Here is a 20,497-nt window from a genome sequence, read left to right on the forward strand (position 1 = left end):
TCTGTTGTTAGTGCCAGCAAGTCAATTCTGACTCATAGAGACCCGTGTACAGCAGAGCAGAACCCTGCCCAGTATTCTGCACCATCCTCTCACCTATCAGACAATGCTCCACTGCTATTCATAGGGTTTACATGCCAATTTTTTACAAGTGGGTGGCCAGGTCCTTTTTCCTAGTCTGTATTAGTCTGGAAGCTCCACTGAAACCTGTCCACCATGGGTGACCCTGCTGGTATTTGAAATAGTAGTGGCATAGCTTTCAGCATCACAGCAACACACAGCCACCACAGTATGACAACCGACAGACAGGTGGTGTGGTTCCCTGACCAGGAAAATAAGGCAGCTTGCAGCGGTAAGAATGCCGAATCTTAACCACTAGATCACCAGCGCTGGCTAAACCACACATACATGGTCAATTCATTTACAACAAAGGAGCTAAGAATATACCATGGGGAAAAGACAGTCTCTTCAATAAAAAGTATTGGGAAAACTGGAGAGCCACATGCAAAAGAATGAAACTGGACCACTTTCTTAGACCAGACACAAAAATTAACTCAAAATGGATCAAAGATTTGAACATAAGACCTGAAACCATAAAATTTCTAGAAGAAAACATAGGCGGTAAGCTCCTTGACATCGGTCTTGGCAATGATTTTTTTGGATTTGACACCAAAAGTGAAGGCAACAAAAGCAAAAATACACAAGTGGGACTAGATCAAACTAAAAAACTTGTACGCAGCAAAGGACTCATCAACAAAATGAATGCCAACCTACTGAACGGGAAAAAAAATTGCAAATCATATATCTGACAAGAGGTTAACATCCAAAATATATAAAGAAATCATAGAACTCAATAGCAAAAAACCAGTAATCAATTAAAAATGGGCAGAGGATCTGAATAGACATTTTTCTAAAGAAGACATACAGATGGCTGGTGGGTACATGAAAAGGTGCTCATCACTAATCTTCAGCGAAATGCAAATCAAAACCACAATGAGATCACCTCACAACCATCAGAATAGCTATCACTAAAGAGACAAGAAATAACAAGTGTTGGAGAGGATGTGGAGAAAAGGGAACCCTCGTACACTGCTGGTGGGAGTGTAAACTCGTGCAGCCACTAAGAAAAACAGTATGGAGACTCCTCAAAAAGTTAGAAATAGAATTACCATCTGATCCAGCAATTCCACTAAATCAAAAAGATATGTGCACCCCCTGTTCATTGGAGCTTACTTAAAACAGCTAAGATATGAAAACAACCAAAGTGTCCATTGATGGATGAAGGGATAAAGAAAATGTGCAATATATACAATGGAATATTATTCAGACATAAAAATAAAGAAAACTTGCCATTTGCGACAACATGGATGGTCCTTGGGGGCATTATGCTAAGCGAAATAAATCAGAGAAAGACAAATACTGTATGACTAACTTAGGTTATCTTAAAAAAAAAAAAAAAAGCTCATAGATATGGAGAACAGATTGCTGGTTGCCAGAAGCAGGGGGTAAGAGGTGGGAAAATGGGTGAAGGTCATCAAAAAGCACAAACTTCCAGTTGTAAAATAAATAAGTCATGGGGATGAAATGTACAACATGGTGACTACAGTTAACTATACTATATTGTATATTTGAAAATTGCTAAGAGAGTCAATCTTAAAAGTTCTCAACGCAAGAAAAAAATAAATTTGGTAACTATGTAAGGTGATGAATGTTAACTAGACATATTGTTATGATCATATTGCAATATATACAAATATCAAATCATTGTGTTGTACACCTAAAACTAATATAATTTTACATCATTTATATCCTCCCCCAAAAAGTTAAGCACTATAAAGCCAAAAACTGGAGTTATTCTTTAGAAAGCTGGAAATAGGACTCGAGATGAGGCCATTTTCTATTCTAGCACGTTCCCCAGATTCTAAGGAGAGAAGACTGTCGTTGTAGGAGGAAAACATCAACTCAGACGGGCCGAAGATTAACAGGAGCACTAACAGAAAAGTTTTATACTGATCTGACCTCCGCTGTGACTGACAGGTAAATGAGATCTCAGTTCAGAGATGCAAAAGGGCGTCGTTGGTTTAGAAATCCGCTGCAGATGTCTTCAGGAGCACTTAAAGATTTCACTATCCCCAGGCTTCCAAGCTCAGAAACAAGAAGTAAGTCTCACGGTATGTGTCAGTTCTAGGTGGCTGCCTGTGTGCAAGGTTGCAGAGAATCTGCAGCTGTGTCCAGGCTCAGGGAGAAGGGGACTGTGGTGCATTTGCAATGTTGGCCATGTGCTACCTATTTGACATCACTGCTCCAGCCTATTGATAGAAATGCTTCAGTAAGTAATATGGCATGTGCAGAAAAGGCCTCTTACAAGCTGGAGAACTCTGGCCTGTGGATTAGCCCCTGATAGAATGCCTGTATTTGAGGACTCTGTCTGATATACTGATGTTAACATCAGGGGAAAGGGCTCTAGCGGAGTTCCACAGTGCTCTGTCTTATGTCCTGTCCCAGTCAAAACTTTTATTCATGACCTGGAACAAGACATAGGGCATACATTCATCAGCATATAGAAGAGAGGCATTCTCTCTGATTAATCCTTTAAAAGGTGGAGATTCCTGGGCCTCCATTCTTGTGTGGTGCTGGGGAGGAACCCTGAATGCATCAGGAACTCAATGCCCTGACTCATATCTCCTTGGGGGAAGTTGTGGGGACTAGAAGACTGGGCTGGTTTGCCAGGTCTTGCCTTTCTGAGAAGGAACTGAGACCCCTGCTTCCTCACACAGGATAACCACCTTCTGGTACCAGACCCCGCAGCCTGGTGAGTTCTGGATGGGAGTGGGAGAGAAGGGGCAGGGCAGGTCCACTGCCGGACACTAACTGGGTGGCCGTGCCCTGGGGAGCGCCATTTCTGGACCAGTGTGGACGCTGTGGAGCTGCATCCGAGGCTCTCCGCAGCCTCCCTGCCCAATGGCCACCACGCTGCCCTGGGAGCAGGGCAATGAGTTTGCGAGTAGGAACAAGAGGATGAGGAGGAGGAAACCACTCAGCAGGGCCGGGACCGGCGTGAACCACAGCTGTGCCTGGGGAGGCTGTGCCCTCCACGCCCGCGCTGGCGGAGGGCAGAGGGGCGCTCCTGGGAGCGTGCAGGAGGCCGAGAACAGGCCTCCTTTGTGCCTAAGCCGCTGACTTTTCCTGGCAATCATGTAAACGTCGCCAGCCTTCCCCTTCCTGTCCTGCCTGTACTGCTCAAAGGCAGGGGACCATGTGTACCAAAGCTTCCGAAGCAGCAAGCAAAGCAGTTCCAAGGCAACAACAGCATTTTTTCCTTTTTTCCATACCTGCTAGCGCGCTGACCAAGAAATAGGCCGTAGAGAAGAGCTTCTGGCTGCCGACCCCGTCTTCCAGGCAAGGACACCCGCCCTGCACCCTGTACCCCACCAGCCGCAGGAAGGCTGTGAGGTCCTGCCGGTGCGGGGGCTTCAGCTCCCCCAACATCGCCAGCGGGGGTGACAGGCTGTGGACCAAGTCGTCACACTGCAGGGGAGGAGACAAGAGACAGACGCGATGAAGCTAGAGGCCAAGCTGGGCACAACCTGGGCGTCTGCCCCACGACAGGCAGCCCCTTGTCCATCACCATCTCCCAACTAAAGCAAGATCCGCAGCTTTTTTCTGTGTTTTGAAATTCCTAATCCACCAGGTTAGATTTCCCCCTAAGGAGACAGTAAACTGAGCCTCGCCCAGGGACTATTCTTTCCCAGTGAGAGAAGGGGCATGCAGGAACTAGTGGGTGGAACCTTCCAGGGCAGGGTGTGTCAGGTTGTACCAGGAAGAGGTGATGACACGCAGACTGAGGAGGGGAACCCAAAGGCATCATCCTATCATGGTCCTGAGATCTAGACTGGGCACCCCAGCCCCAGCCACATTCCCAGCTGGGCCCGGGGCAGCCTCATCCATCCTCACGGGTCCTGCTGGAAGCTGGGTGGCCCTGCTGAGAGCTGGGTGGCCCTGGCCACCCTGGCATCAACCAGCCACTTCTGCTCCATCGTGGCCTCCATGTCCAGATCCATTCGGATGAGAGCCCACAGCCCCCTCCCTCAGGCAACTTGCTTCTCCAGCACCTGACAGGGCAGCTGAGCTCTCTCCAGAGGGTGCTGGCCTGACCTTTCCCTCTTGGAAAGAGCTGTTTTAGGAAGTAGAAGTCAGTGGCCTTTTTGAAACATTTGTGTTCTCCCTGGGGCTAGCATGCCCTCCCAGGAGCTCTGCATCCTCCAGAATGTCCTGGGCTGTGGGACTATTCCAACAACTACAGGTTCCATCACTGGTCATGAAGCTCTTTGGCACAATGCAATTTCAAGAAGGAAAAATAATATGAATGATCTCCTGGGAACCATAAAGCATTAAATCAGAAAATCAGAGTTCAAACTCTCTGCGTAACAGAAAAAAAAGACAGAAAAAAACCACAAAACCAACCATAGTAAAAATCAGGTTTATAGCACCCAGCCTGCTTCAGGGAAGGCAAGCACCAAGTCTGGGTGGCTGGAGGTTGGCAGCTGGCATGTCCCTCACCATTTGTAAAATTTATAGTTAAGGAACTCAACCTCTCCCGAAGATCCTTCTTCTGCAAAATAGAAAACACAGAAGCCTGCTTTTCAATCTGTTCTAAATAGAACAGGTTGACCTGTTGGACTGTAACACATAGATAGCCTCCTTGTAGTGGGTTAAATAACAGCCCCCAAATATGTCCCCCTGGAACTTCAGAATGTGACTTTATTTGGAATAAGGATCTTTGAAGAGGTAATTAAGGTGAGGATCTCAAGATGAGATTCTCCTAGGGTGGAGTGGGCCCTACATCCAATGGCGGCATCTCTTAAGAGACAGAAACAGAGACACCACACAAAAACAGAGAAGACCATCTGAAGACAGAGGAGAGACTGGAATGATGCAGCCACAAGCCCAGGGATGCCAGGAGCCACCAGAAGCTGGAGGAGGCAAGGAAGGGGGGCCTTTGGGGGAAGCACAGCCTGGCTGACACCTTGACTTCAGACTTCTGGCCTCCAGAACCATAAGAATAAATTTCTGTTGTCTTAAGCCACAAAGTTTAGGTCATTTGCTACAGCAGCACTAAGGAACCTTGGGTTCCTGACATCAGCTACTTTCTGCAGTTAGAAAACTGAGCTGCTGGGAGTAAGAAAAAAAGAAGCTTTAGGGTTCAAAGGAGGTGGGGAAGTTTGAAACGCTATTGTATTCCAGCTCAAAGCCTTGTCCCCAGAGCTGTAGCCTGTCCTCATCTCCGGAAAACCCAGGTGAGGACACTGCCTCGAGGTCTTACCACTTGTTCCAGGACCGCGAGTAATTCTTCGTCAGACAGCACCGCCTGGAGGACGGTGTTCAGCGCTGTCCGGTGCTGCTCCGGCAGCTCCACAAAGGGAAAGAAATTCTTCTCCAGGAGCCGAGTTCCTGTGAAAGCAGCAGCGAACACAGTCCCGTGACTGCCACGCGTGTCTCAGAACAAGGGACAGCAGCTCTTGCATTTTATGACTAATTGTCCTCAGTTCTTTCACAGACACTCCCTGCTGCACAGTCAGTCGTGGAACTCAGAAATACAGAACATCGAGTTCAATTCCACCCTGTGTGTTTTTCAATAACCAGTAACTACTACAAGACAAAGAAAGGGGGCAGGGACAGAAAGACAGAAAAGAAAGAGGGCCACCCAGACTTCACTCTGTTTTAGATGACTCACTAAACATTAATTAAGTCTAATCGATTATTTTCTGGGAAAGTCATTTAGACTCCTCTTTAGCATGATTTCTTTTTTTTTTTTTTTTTGAGGAAGATCAGCCCTGAACTAACTACTGCCAATCCTCTTTTTGCTGAGGAAGACTGGCCCTGAGCTAACATCCATGCCCATCTTCCTCTACTTTATATGTGGGACACCTACCACAGCATGGCTTTTGCCGAGCGGTGCCATGTCCGCACCCGGGATCTGAACCGGGGAACCCCGGGCCGCTGAGAAGCAGAATGTGCAAACTTAACTACTGTGCCACCGGGCCAGCCCCTAGCATGATTTCTATAGAAGTGAATTATCAAGGCTGAATTACTAAACATCTGTCAGTCTTTTACAATGCTTCAGAGCCATGCAAATTCCAAAATACATTATTTTTCATGTCCTTTCTTCTAATACATTGCAGATTTTATATCCTTTAACATTTAATGCATGCTTTTCAGAGAGACTGGCACCCTATTTTCGTGGCGGGTGCAGCTGTTGCATTTTCCCATTCACACTTCTTCGGTGGTCCCGGAGAACCGGCATGCAGGCCCACCCGCTGGGTTGCTCACATCCTCTGCAGGATTCTTGAGCCTCTCCCCTTAGAATCTTCCTTTTCTTCTTTTTAAGATAGTCAAAAGTTTCTAGTAAATTAAGCCCAGGGGGATTTAAAAGCAAGATTTGATAAACCAAAGCTTTCATATGCAAGGATGCATACTAATACATAAATGCATCACCTCTGCTGATGGTAAATTCCAGCACATGGTTGTAGAGGAGCTCCATGGAGAGGGACATGTCACATCAGTATCTGACATATTCAGAAACTGCCCTATAAACACTACTAGGTCTTTACCACTCCAGCCTGGAGAGAAGAACTGTCCTGGTTGGTGTAGGGTCCAAGGGCACAAAGGCCAGGCTAGCCCCCTACCCAACTCCTGCCTAACACGCCCAGCCTCCCTGCTCCACCCCGGGCTCACCAGAACAGACAACTTACAGGGTGGACTGTTGGGAAAGGAAATTATAAGAAAGCCGTAGCCCATAGACTGTCTTGTCACTTCCCTGTAGCACAGTTCAAGGCTGCAGGACCACTGCTGCTGTGGTTCTAACCCATGACATCGACAGTGCTTAAGTGGCAGCTGAAAATCACACCCAGTTATTAATCTCAAGGAAGCAGAGGAGGGGCCTGCAGCCCTGCAGTAGATGGGAAAGCCTTATCCTAAGACTGCTCCTTGTGGACCGGCCTGGTGGCGCAGCAGTTAAGTTTGCACATTCTGCTCCAGTAGCACAGGGTTCGCCAGTTCAGATCCTGGGTGCAGACCTACACACTACTTGTCAAGCTGTGCTGTGGCAGGCGTCCCACATGCAAAGTAGAGGAAGATGGGCTCGGATGTTAGCTCAGGGCCAGTCTTGCTCAGCAAAAAGAGGAGGATTGGTGGCAGATGTTAGCTCAGGGCTAATCTTCCTCAAAAAAAAAAAAAAAGCTTGGGCCTTCACTGCCATTTCTTCCAACTCTGATATTTTTGCAACAGAAACAAAAGCATCTTCTGTTTGGGACTCACTGAAGCCTCATAGATGAGTCTCTTCTTACCCTCCGCACCAGAGCATCTTCTGAACTGCTCCTGGCTCTTTTTACTAAGCTCTTACCTAACTGTGTCTCCTTGTCCTGGCCCTTCTCCTCGTCTACTGTATACTTCACTCCCCCTCCTCCCCCACCCCCCCAAAAAACCAACTTCTTAAAACACAAAATGCTGTGGGGAGCAAAAGGAATTGCTGCAGGCAAATCACAGGTCCTCCCCTCCTCCTCGCTGGATGCTGTGGCACCAGACGCCTTATGTCATGTGGATGAAGAGCCTCCAAGAGAGCATTTTGCAATGCTGACAAAGCGTTGCTTGTCTTGGCAATGAAGCCCGGACTATAATGAAACAGATGCAGAACCCGGGTTCTCTCTCCTTGCTGCTGACGAGCTATTCTTAGGAGTCAGCAAGGCTTCTGCGGTTAAAAAGGAAAAAGTAAATGCCAGGCCCCTGATGCTTTCACTCCCGAGTCTCCCAGTCTCCCACCCCTTCCTCAAACACCACACCCAGGACCTGAGGTTCCCGAGATCCAACACAGGTGAATCCCGATGAGTAGACTAGGACTGACTCAGAGGCACCGTCCTCTCTTTCTCAGACATTTTCCATGAAGTCACTAAGGACTCACTGCTCCTAAAGGCCACATTAGCTCTTGGGCTACAGTGCTCAACTAGCCATCAGCTCACTGTGCCCCACCCTGCTGGCAATACCTTGTTTTAAAACACTCAATGGCCCATCTGGGGTAGGCAGCCCCTGCCCAGCATCTGGCACATCCCAGAACGGAAAGTCTTGTAAGGCCCCGGCGTCCGGGAAGACAATGTCGCTCCTCCTCTGGTGCTCAAAGCCACCATGCTTCCCTCGTAGGAGACAGAATTCTGTAATGCGGGAAAAAGGACAAGTCAGGCACAAGTTGGACCTGGCTTTACCTAACTCTGGCAGGGCACTCTTCTCCATAAACCCGCTTCCCAGACACATCATGCTGTTTGACCAAACTTCATTCACTTCCTCCAAATCCAAGAGAAATGGTGGTTCTTAACATGAAACTCTCCAGTGTGTCCTCTTTGAAGAGGCAGGAAGCAATCTTTCAAACATCAGAAGTACTTCCTCAGCCTGGTTTGAACAAACCAACTCTAAACAAACAAAGAGAACTCACCATATCTGAAACTGAGAAAACCTGAATTTGACTGAACTGATTATTGAGAATATACTTAAGTGCACAAGTGGTTATATGGTTATGTTCTTAAAGAGTCAAATTTTCTTCATTAATAAATAACTAATTAATTTTTCATTAATAAATAGAATAATACACAGTAATAAAAAAATAAACTACTGATTTCTGCAATTATATGAATGAATCTCACAAACATGTTGAGTAGACAATCCAGACACAAAAGAATATATTATGCGTGAATCTATATGAAGGCAAAACTAGTCTTTTTTCAAAAACCTTATCTTTTAGAGATATTGAAATATTTATAGACCAAACAATATAGGGCCTAGGATTTGCTTCAGAACAATTGAGCAAGGGTGGAGGGAGGCAATGAAGTTACAGAGAAAACCTGAAATGCCCTAGTTATTGAAGCTGGGTGCCAGGTACATGGGGGTTGATTACATTATCTCTACTTTCGAACATGTGTGTAATTCTCCATGATAAAAAATTTTCCAAAATAATAAAAAGAAATGTTCCTTAAATACTTTCATATTTGAGAACCCAACTAAGGAATCTAAGTTGTAGGTAAAAATGTACAGTTACTGTGTCCTTGCGGAGGAAAAACAACAAGTGAACTAATGAATTAGGGTTCTTTTTATGCTTCTATTTAATCATTTGTGTCCTTAAGCACAGGTTATGGAATAAGCATGTGGCTGAGCCTGGCATGTGAGTGACATGTGGAAGGCATGGGTGTTAGCATGTATTTTGATTTGCTTGTGGGCACTAATGACGTTCATAAAGATAGAACGGTGGTCTAAAGACAAACGAGTGATCCTTCCTTCACTCACTCAACCGACCCACACTCACTGGCGGCCCCAGCTCGCCCGCCCTTTGCACCAGGCACTGAGGTAAGTGTGAACCAGCCCCAGTAAGTAATGACTTTGCTGCCCGAGGACAGGGACCATGACCACTAACACAGCCTCAAATCCTGCTGGGAGTCCTGTGGGGCCCCCACGGGTACTTTTGGAGCCTATGGCACCAGCACCACATCTGCCTTTATACGCACCCAGATGCCCAAAGCCACTGCCAGTTCCTTCGTTCTTTTCAGTGTCAGGCCCTGTGTCAGGAGCCAGAGATACAAAACGACTACAACGCAGGCCTTGACAATAAGTGTGGTACCAGTGGGGAAAGGGGTAACCTGGGGTGGTGCTGGAGGAGGTGGGTGAGTCACTGAAGCCAGAGTGGGGCTTATGGAGAAAGAACCAGAAAATGTTTCTTGTAGGAAGCAGTGTCTAAGCAGCCTCCTAAAGGCTCACCAGGCAAAGACGCAGACAGGCCCCTCCAGACAGAGGAGCACCAGCCACGGGGGCTCGGGGACAAGAGCGGAGCGTTCCCAGACGGTGGGAACTTTGACCAGATGGCTGCGGCGGGAAGCGCTGGAGATGAGAAGAAAGGCTGCACACATGCGGGGGCTAGACCACAATGCCCTGCAAGTGGCAGACTATCTCGGGACAAAGGGGGCCTTGGAAGGCTGTGTGAGCAGGTGAGTAAAATGACCAGATCTTTGTTTCTAAATAATCACATTAGTTATACTGCTAGGATGGAACAGACGGGGGAAGACTCAGAGATGCAGAGGAGCCAATTGAGTCTCTGGCGGGAACCGGCGGGGCGACGTAGGGGGGCGACGTGGGTGTCGGGCGGTGGGCCTGGCCAGGAGCACACAGCTCGGGGCAGGGGGGATGCACGGGCTCACAGCCACCAGGTGCTTTGCCAAAAAGACGCTGGCAAACGCCCCCCTGTACAAAGCACGGGCCAAAGTTCAAGACGACAAATGATGTTTCCAAGTGGCCACGAGAGGGGAGCTGGTGGTGCAGGAAGGGGTCGTGGCTGAGAGAACCCCTCAGCAAGGATGGGCTGCACAGATGCCACCCCCAAGGGACATGGAGAGAGTCAGCCTCCTCTCCAAGTTTCAAAGGACAAATATGCTCCTTGTCAAATGTCCCCCCACCCGCAACGAGGGAGGAGAGATCAAGCAGCCTCTTAAAGGTCCTTCTGGCCCCCGCAGGTCTATGTTCATGAAGCAGATCAGAATATTCTGTGGCAAGAGCGACAGAAAACACAGATGGGGAATAAAAGCAGAACTAGTTAAAAACCAGGCAGAGAGTCACACAGAGGCTGCCCGACCACCGAGCTGCGCAGGAGGAGCAGCGGCTGGCAGTGGGACAGGACAAGGGTGAGGGGCTTCCCGGCCCTGCGGTGGGAGGCCAAGCAAGGAAGCTTGAGAACTCCCCAGGGCACCTCTTCTCAGCAGCGCTGAGAAGAGTTTATCTTCAAAGACAGCGGAAGCAAGCCAAGATAAAAGGCTTGGAATTGAAATGCAAACAGGAGAGCCACACCAGGCGAAGCTGTGCCTTTCCAACCCTGGCTGAGAAAAGAGGGGCCCCGGTGGGAGCGACACAGGCCCCGACAGAGCTGCAGGCAGGCCGGGCACTGCCATCCCCATGGAAGGGGCACCCACAGGCTGAATGGCAGCCCCAGCCTGGCCCCCAGCCACTGAAGGGTCCTCTCAGCACTGTGGGCAACCTCCGGTGTCGGCCAAGCTTTCAAAAGGCCTTACAAAAGCGACACCTTGACCGCCAATCCATCTGGACAGGATAACCAAGGCGTAGCATCCTATGCTGAAACCACAATAGCACACGTGGTAATGGCTTATCATGCACCAATAACAGAAACCTGAGGGACAACATTGCCTTAATGCAATTTGTTTGGTAGACGGAAGTCTTTCAAATAGAAAGAATAAAATAATAATGAAAATGCCTAGGATGATGCACATTTGGAACTGTGGGCCTAAAGGATGTAGGTCATGATTCTTGGTATTCCTGGTATCCATGTGTCCCTGACCTCCCTCTCTAGACCAACTTCTGAAAAGTGACACCTTCACTTTTTGTTACCTCCCTGTGAAAGGAAAGAGGGAGGCGGGGCGATGGCATTCCATGCCTCCGTGGTCCCTCCTCTGGCTCCTCACACACCCATGAGCTTGTTGACCTCCAGTGAGGACTGTCAGCGTTCTCAGTGCCTGGAGGTGGAGCTGAATGGTGTAGTAACTCAGGCGGGCCAAGTCAGGGCCAAAGGCTGACTCCAGGAAGACTTCCACATCGCTTCCCTGTCCTCGCAGAGCAGGAGACAGCAATAGACACGTGCACAGTCTTTCATGGCATGCTTTTTAGAACTTTCTCATTATGGAAAAAGTGAAACCACACAAGAACGGAGAGAGTAGTCTAATGAACCTCCACACACCATCCACCAGCCTTGAGGACTGCTCTTTCCCTCCTCCCACCACCCACACACACCCTACTCTCACCCAGATTATTTCTGAAGCAAACCGCAGACATATTACCCTTTCATCTGTGAAGCATTCACTATAAATCTCTAAAAAATAAGGTAACTCTTTTTTATAAACATAACCATGATATCATTATATATCTAAAAAAGGTTAACAATAATGTATTACGTTACATTTATTCATTCATGTCCCCAAGAAGCAGCCAGTTTTCTTGGGCTCAACACGACCTCTTCTCAGGAAGAACGTGGCAGAGGGGCCATGAGGACCTAAGGTCAGCAGAGCTGGCGAAGCCAAAGCCCTTATTTTCTTCAAGTCAGGCAATGACCTCCCAGCTCTGAACACTCTGGTGATCAGCAGAGTGAGGTCAAATACAGCACTTTTGGCTTCATACTTGGGGGAGGGAGGTGAGACGATAATGATGATGACAGTATTATTAATAGCTAAGGTGGAGTACTCAATAAATGACTGCTGTGCCAGGCCACTCACATGCCTCCTCTAATTCAACTCTCACTGCAGCCCTGGGCAAGAAGGTCTTACACCCTTCCAGAGACGGGTAAGGCTCAGCAAGATTCAACAACTTACCTGAGACCTCAAGGACATTGTCACACTGAGGTTGATACCCAGCTCATCTGAGCCCACATTCTTAATGCTGTGCTGTGTGGGTGAAACCTTGCCCCACTCTGCTGTTTGGGCATCCCTCTCCACTGCCCTCCCAATGCAGCCCACTTGTCTCACTCGTCATGGGGTGTCCCCAAACTCTTCCGATATCTCTTGCCTCTCAATCCCCAAAGCGGTAGGGGAGCCTCTACAAGTGTGTGCTTCAAAGGAAGATGGGGTGTCCCTCAGCAATGGCTCAATCACCCTGACAGCCCCGAGCAGGAGGTGGCACTCACCGAACTGGCCGTCCAGTTTCACATACAACTCGATGACGCTGTACGCGATGGTGGTGGGAGCCGGGATCTCCAGCGCCACGCTGGCATCCTTGATAATGTTCTCATCCTTCGTCACTGACACCTGTGGGCAAGAGCGCATGTTCCCACCTGTGCACTCAAATTCCCCCAGGTTTCTCTTTGCGTCCCCACTGTGCCCAGCCTAGTGCCTTGCACACAAGAAGTGCCCAGAAAATGCCCATGGAACTGAGTAGACATGAGGGGCCAGCCAGCAGAAGCGAGCATTTAATCCTTGTTGGTCTCGTGATGTGTTCACACATTCCCAGGAAAATGGCAAACCTCGTGAAACAAAAGTGAGATTCCAGAGTTTGGAATACAGTAAGGTTAGATCTACAGTGCTCAATAAAAAAGATAATAAATAAGACAAGATGACTTCCCATTTCCCTTGAGGAGGATTATGGAAACCACTTTAAAATCCTAATGAAAATCCCGAACAACATCAAAGCCTGACCGGGAGAAGCTGGCTTAGAGCAAGCACCCCCAAGCATGTCACTTCAGACTCCTGCAGATGGCACACTGTGCTCTTAGACAAAACTAGGGGAGAGGCTGGAGGGCGGAGAAGCAAGGCCGAGAGAAGGATGGTGGGGAAATGCCGAGCGGTCAGACACCAGAGCCCTGTCCTCAAACACTGTACCAATATGCCCCTTTCCCACAATGGCCTGGGGCGAGGAAGGCAAGAATCTATTTGTTGCCCAAACACTGGCGATCAGAGACCTTTTTCAGCAACTTGATCTTGGTTAGAGTGTGATGACAGCGGCCTCCCAACTCCTAGGCAGGCTGCAGGCCTTTGGCGGGGCCAGCACAGGCAGAAACTTTGGAAGAGCCAGCTGAAGGCATCTCCCCTCGGGCACCTCCCTCACGACTGCTACGCAGCCCACCCAGCCTGCCCACCCCAGGGAGAGTCCAGCTCCGGACCTATAGCCCCATCTCCTTCTAAATACAACTTTCCTGGGTCTTCTAGCAAAAGCCTGAAGTTACCCCAGAGGTAAATCTCTAGGAATAGAATATCAGGCACCGTGGCAAGCTGGAGGGGAAACAGTTTGGGGCTGATAGCCTCCTGTTCAACTGAAGTTTAGTACTGGCTCAAGGGTCAGCTTACTAAGACTGACTATAATTTAATCCAGAAGCATCTGTTTATGTATATATAGACACATGTGCTGATCTTTACTTTCCCTAACTCAATCCACAAAGGATTTGAGGCAGCTAGTCCCAAAGTAATCATTTCGAGACCCCTGGTTCCAAGGGGCTCAAGGGGTTATCTGTGCATTGGCTTGGCCAGCGCTCGCTGATCCATTTTCTTTTGGGAATGTGCCTGACCCAAGCCTGCATGGCCAATCCAAGTGTCCCATTGCCCGGACCTTGGGTCTGCTCCAAGAATGGGCTTAACCTGAGATGGTCCTGTGAGAACCAGCCCTGAAGCACTCTTTCCCCTGGGGTTGCAGCAGGTGGGATGAAAGCCTGGAGCTGCTGCACCACAAGGAGAGAGCCTGCCTAAGAGGGAATCTACCCCCAAGGAAGGCAACTCACAATGTTCTCTGAGTCCTGGATCCAGCTGTGACTGAAGCCAGATACCCCAAACGTTTTGGTTACGTGAGCCAATAAATTCCCTCTTGTTTAAGCCAATTTGAGCTGGATTTCTGTTAACTTGCTACAGAAAGAGTCCTGACAAATGAAAGACACCACTCAAAGAGGCCCCTGACCAAGGTCTCCATGGTGGGGGCCAGAGAGGCTGCTGTGGCCTCTGGCCCGGGCCTCCATGCCCTGGATGCACACACCTGCACGGTCTTGGTTTTGATCCCCACCATGCCACCGCACTTCTCCTCAGTCTGAATGTGCTCAGATATCACACACTTCTGCGTTGTCACTATCTTCTGTGTCAGGATGCACAGGACCTCGTTCTTACTCTCCAGCATCTGCTGCAGCACAGGATTTTTCAGATTTATTGTTCTGAAAACGAGAAATGGCTGTGAGTAGCCTAGTGCCTCAGGGGAGATTGATGCAGCCTGAATTTTCTCCTCTCACACAGCTGGGGGCTGAGGAGTGAACAGATGACAACCAGCATCATTTATTTCCCAGCAATGAGAGAGGGGGCAGTTCACCTGGAAAGGCATCAACCAAACCCTCCCGAGGCCCCCGCAGAGCTGCCAGGCCTCTGGACAAAGGCTGGGCACCAGAAAGAAGCGGGGGGGTGGGGGGGGGGGGCTCCTGTCAACCGGCAGCACTGGATGTCAAGGAGGAAGAAAAGAAACCCAACCAGTGGGAGAGCTGCCATCCATCTGCCTTAGACCCTGGGAATTCTGCTTTGTCATTTAATCAGAGGCTGAGGGACCACAAACATCACAGCCGTGGCCCAGGAAATACAGGATTACTGTGGGGGGATGGTGACCAGTTGCTTCTCACAGAGAGGAGAGAGGAACAGGCTTAAAGTACAAGTAGCAGGGAAGACACTGGATTTGAATTATAAAGGAACTTCTTGACCTGTCTCTCCAGGAAGGATGCGTAATCTCTTAGAAGGAGTTTTACACCACTTTACAGATGGGGAAACTGAGGCCAGTCAGGCATGACCTGCCCAGGGTCACCCAGTAGAGACCTGGGGCTCCCACATGGCTACTCTGGGGAATTTCAATAACAAGCTAAATTTCCATCTGCAGGAGATGATTTCACGCTCAGAAGCAAATGATGAAATAACCTCTCTGAGACTCTGTGAGTCTATGAAGAGGACAGGAAAAGAACCAAATCAGAGTGGATGGCAGCACGAGAACAATCACAGTGCTCATCCTGGGTGGTTGAAACGGTCCAGGGTTAGTTACCTAGAGAAGCTCAGCACCATCCCTAACCACACATAGTGGAGGGTCACCCTGCCCGCCCCCCACCCCCAAGGCAGACGCAGATTCTCCAGGCTCCAGAAAGTATCCTCAGAGCTGGAGTGAGTAGCTAGAAAGATCCTGTCTCCACATAAAAAGCTGCCCAGGGTGGAAACAGCCCGGGTCCCTCAACAGATGGATAGACAAATATGGTATATGCATACAATGGGATAACATTCAACCATAAAAGGAATAAAGTTCTTGCACATACTACAACATGAACAAACCTTGAACACATTACGTAAGCAAAATAAACCAGACACAAAGGACAAATATTGGATGATTCTACTTATATGAATGTCTAGACTAGGCAAATTCATAGCGACAGAAAGTAGACTGAAGGTTACCAGGGGCTGGGGAGAGGAAGAATGGGGAGGTCTTGCTTGACAGCTATAGTTTCTGTTTGGGATGACAATAAAGTTCTAGAAAGGGATACTGTTGACGGCTGCGCAACAGTGGTAATGTACTTAATGCCATTAAATTGTATACTTAAAAACAGTTAAAATGGCAAATTTTATGTTATATATATTTTATCACAATAAAAAAAGTAAAGACCAAAAACTGTTCAAGCTCAGTGGTGGTCAAAGAAATGCAAATTATAACAATGTTTCACACATATTAAATAAGCAATAAAAATAAATGGATAGCATCAACAAAAAGGCTGCCCAGGGCTCCGCTTTCAAGAAGGCATATAAAGCAGAGGCTTGGAGCCTGCCTGGCTGGGGTTCAAATGCCAGCTCTGCCCCTCCAGCGGGGTGCCCTTGAGTGAAATTACTCCGCCTCTGCGCCTCCGCACTCACTCACTCAGAAACCTTCAAAGGTTAAGTCACATTTCAACCTCCCACCCAGGCTGTGAGGTCTCTGGATCTGGCCCCTGCCCCCAGCTGACCCCACCTTCCCGCTTTCTCTCTGCGCCTTAAACACACCAGGCACATGCCCACCCCAAGGCCTTGGCACCATGTCCCCCTGACCCCCACATCTCACTGATGCTAGAAACTTCCTCAGGGAGGCAGGCGTTCCCTCCTCACCTGTGTAGACCGCCACGCCGTCACACTGTCACATACTGAGACCACTTCTCCAGAGAGCATATTTCCACACGATACCGTTCTAGGTCATTCGTTTGTTTGTTGGTTGCCCGTCTCCTCCCCGTGGACTGTAAACCCCACGGAAGCAGGGGCTGTGCCCATTTGGATTACTGCTTGTTTCAGGACAGTGCCTAGTACACAGCAAGGGCTCGTTATGTATTTTTGAAATAAATGCATAAATAAAACTTGTGGGCTTTTTCCCTCTTTATCTGTTTGCCTTAATGAATGTGTAAATGTGTGAGTATGTATGCATCTATGAGTGAAAGAGAGAAAACATATGGAAGATAGAGGATTAGCAGTGTGGTTTAGAGAATCATACAAATCTTCCTAGGAGACGGTGTTTGGTCCTCGAGCCACAGACTTTGAGGATGAGAGCCAGCATATCTGCCAGGCAGAACGAGTATCAGAACCAGCCCTTTCTAATCTTCTCCTCCCATTGTACACAATTCCATCTTCTAGCAGATTCTTGAAAATCGACTCCCTATTACAGTGTAGGTATTGGCTCCTCCCCATTTGAACACACACATCAGAAGCAGCACCTCCCAGCCTCCAACCCCAGAACTAATGACAGAGGAATGGGTGAAGGTCGCCTCGAGCACTCTGAAGTGACTCTGGTGCACTGGAAATCACTGCGCTGCTATGTGCCTTAAACAGACCCACTAAGATGCTTGATGCTGTCTTAGCCAATGTTAAATTGTTTGAAACGAAAAAACTCAGCCTAGACTATCCAAGACTCCATTGCTGAAAACGCCCACCTCCCCCAAGATCCTCCATGTCACCCCACCCCAAACACCAGAAGGAAGAGGGAAAAAGTCAATAGCAGGAATGTAACTTCCTTCTGCCTCTGAAGGCAGGACAGTCCTGAGATGTTTGCCAGCCCAGCCAGGCACCTACGAGGCTTTGCTGCCCTCGGAAGGCCCCTGCGGGTGACCCCACCACGGGGCAAGGAACAGAAGCTTGGCCAGGGACAGGGCCCATCTCCAAAGCTAAGATTCGAGTGACCGAGGAGGAGAGAGTGACACAGCTACAACTCACGCAGCCCGGCTGAGAAACGCTCTCCTGGGCTGCAAGGGCAGGCAGACAGCATCCACCCAGAAGGCACTTACCACCCAGGTGGCTGGGATTCTGTTTCCCGGACCAGTGCTACCACCGCTTGGAAACCGAATGCTGGACAAACGTCCTCATTCTCAGTTAGGAGAGGAGACTGGGGGCAGGGAGGAAGCTAATGACCAGGGAAAATGGATCGTGCATTTGACTCTTTGCAAAGCCATCTCAGAGGGAATTCTTCCCCCATCTCCTCTCCTAGTCAACAACTCCAGGCCCCAAGCAGTGCCAGGAACCTAAACAGCTCATGGGAGCTGGACCCTGGCTCCGGCCTTCCTCAGAGCAGGAATCACTGGGCGATGGGACTCCCCCGGGCCCACCAAGTGGGGAAACCAGCCATATTTCCATGTAATTCATTTACATTTATAATCCCCTATGTTTTATTATATGTATTTAAAGAGGTCCATGGGTTCCTTTAGATTGCTAAAGGAGCTCAAGGAACAAAAAAGTTTAAAACCCAAGATTAGGGGTTTCATAAATGAGGAACAAGGAGGCCCAGAGAGGTTGAAGCCACTAACCCTTCACATAGCCCCACGCAGCCGTGGCAGAATATCCACACCTCCCTGTCATCCCAGTCCCTACCTCCTGACGGCTGCAGCCGTGGGCCTTTACAAAATTCTTCCCTGGGTTGTCCCTATTAGCTCCATCCTTCCTGGGCCCTATTATGAACCACTGAACAACACAGACAGACTGCCTTCAGAAAGAGCTGGAAGAAAACCCTTACCAGTCAGTGGTTGCCTCCTGCGCGGGCAACTAGAGGGCTGGGAGGTCAGAGGTAGGAGACTTTCCACCTTTTCACTTTTGACATTTTGACATTTAAACCATGTGAACATATCAATTATTCAAAAATAAACTGTACTTAAAAAATACCTCTGGACCATAAGCTCCTGGAGGACAGAGTACCCCACTTCTTTTATTGCTGCCTAGACCTATGCTATCCACCTGGCTGGTGGATAACGGAATAATTTATCACATAAATCCTAAAGGATTAGACTTAGACTAAAACTCCCTCCACCCCACCCCCAGCACCACTGAATCGTGAAGAAACAGAAAATCTGAACAGACCAATTGCTAGTAAGGAGATTGATTCAGAAATCGAAAACCTCCTAACAAACAAAAGTCCAGGACCAGACAGTTTCACTGGTAAAGTCTGTCAAATATTCAAAAAATAATTAATACCAATCCTTCTCAAACTCTTTCCAAAAAACAGAAAAAGAGGGAATGCTTCCAAACCCCTTTTACAAGGCCAGCATCATCCTGATACCAAAACCAGACAAGGATACCACAAGAAAAGAAAATCACAGGCCAATATCCCCGATGAACATAGATGCAAAAATCCTCAACAAAATATTAACAAACCAAATTCAACAGTGCTTTAAAAGAATCATACACCATCATCAAGTGAGAATTATTCCAGGATGCAAGGATGGTTCAACATCTGCAAATGAATCAATGTGATACACCACATTACAAAATCAAGGATAAAAATCACATGAGCATCTCAACAGGTGCAGAAAAAACATTTGACAAAATTCAACAAGCATTTATGATAAAAACTCTCAACAAAGTGGGTTTGGAGGGAACACACCTCAATGTAATAAAAGCCACATATGACAAGCCCACAGCTAACATCATACTCAACGGTAAAAATCTGAAAGCTTTTCCTCTAAGGTCAGGAACAAGACAAGGATGCCCACTCTCACCACTCTTATTCAATATAGATTTGAAGGTCCTAGCCAGAGCAATCAGGCAAGAAAAAGAAACAAAAGACATACAAATTGGAAAGGAAGAAGTAAAACTCACTATTTTCGGGTGACATGATATTATATATATAAAACCCTAAAGACTCCACGAAAAAACTGTTGGAACTCATAAACAGTGAAGTTGCAGGATAAAAAAATCAATATACAAAAAGTTGGTAACATTTCTATAGACTGACAACGAATAATCAGAAGAGAAATTAAGAAAACAATCCCACTTATAATTGCATCAAAAAGAATAAAATACCTAGGAATAAATTTAACCAAGGAGGTGAAAGACCTGTACACTGAAAACTATAAGACGTCAATGAAAGAAACTGAAGAAGACACAAATAAGCGGAAAGATAGTTCACACTCAAGGACTGGAAGAATCAACACTGTTAAAATGTCCATACTAACCAAAGCAATCCACAGATTCCATGCAATCCCTATCAAAATTCCAATGGCATTTTCCACAGAAATAGAACATACAATCCTAAAATGTCTATGAAGTGCAAAAGACCCCAAATAACCAAAGCAATATTGAAAAAGAAGAACAAAGCTGGAGGCATCAGGCTCCCTAATTTCAAACTATATTACAAAGCTATAGTAATCAAAACAGTATGGTATTGGCATAAAAACAGACACATAGAACAATGGAACAGAGTAGAGAGCCCAAAAATAAACCCTCACATATATGGTCAATTAATTTATGACAAAGGAGCCAAGAACTTACAATGGGAGAAAGGACAGTCTCTTCAATAAATGGTATTTGGAAAACTGGACAGCCACATGCAAAAGAATGAAACTGGACCACTAGCTTAAACCACACAAAAAAATTAACTCAAAATGGATTAAAGACTTGCACCAGTAAGAACTGAAATCATAAAACTCTTAGAAGAAAACATACGCAGTAAGTTCTTTGACATCAGTCTT

The 20,497-nt window shown here is 47.6% G+C and overlaps 1 protein-coding gene across 2 annotated transcripts in view; it reads right to left on the reverse strand.

The window, feature by feature from the left end:
• GSDME (gasdermin E) overlaps nt 1-20,497 on the reverse strand; it is a 63,482-nt gene that overhangs the window by 17,643 nt on the left and 25,342 nt on the right. For both annotated transcript variants that reach the window (XM_070264143.1, NM_001081889.1), the window contains exons 4-8: nt 14,545-14,716; nt 12,713-12,833; nt 8,037-8,201; nt 5,321-5,448; nt 3,330-3,525 (exon numbers count right to left, since the gene is read on the reverse strand). In XM_070264143.1, coding sequence (XP_070120244.1) covers nt 3,330-3,525; nt 5,321-5,448; nt 8,037-8,201; nt 12,713-12,833; nt 14,545-14,716 — 782 coding nt within the window. The remainder of the gene's footprint in view (nt 1-3,329; nt 3,526-5,320; nt 5,449-8,036; nt 8,202-12,712; nt 12,834-14,544; nt 14,717-20,497) is intronic.

This window comes from Equus caballus, chromosome 4, assembly GCF_041296265.1.
Source record: "Equus caballus isolate H_3958 breed thoroughbred chromosome 4, TB-T2T, whole genome shotgun sequence".
In the NCBI taxonomy this organism is placed as follows: domain Eukaryota; kingdom Metazoa; phylum Chordata; class Mammalia; order Perissodactyla; family Equidae; genus Equus; species Equus caballus.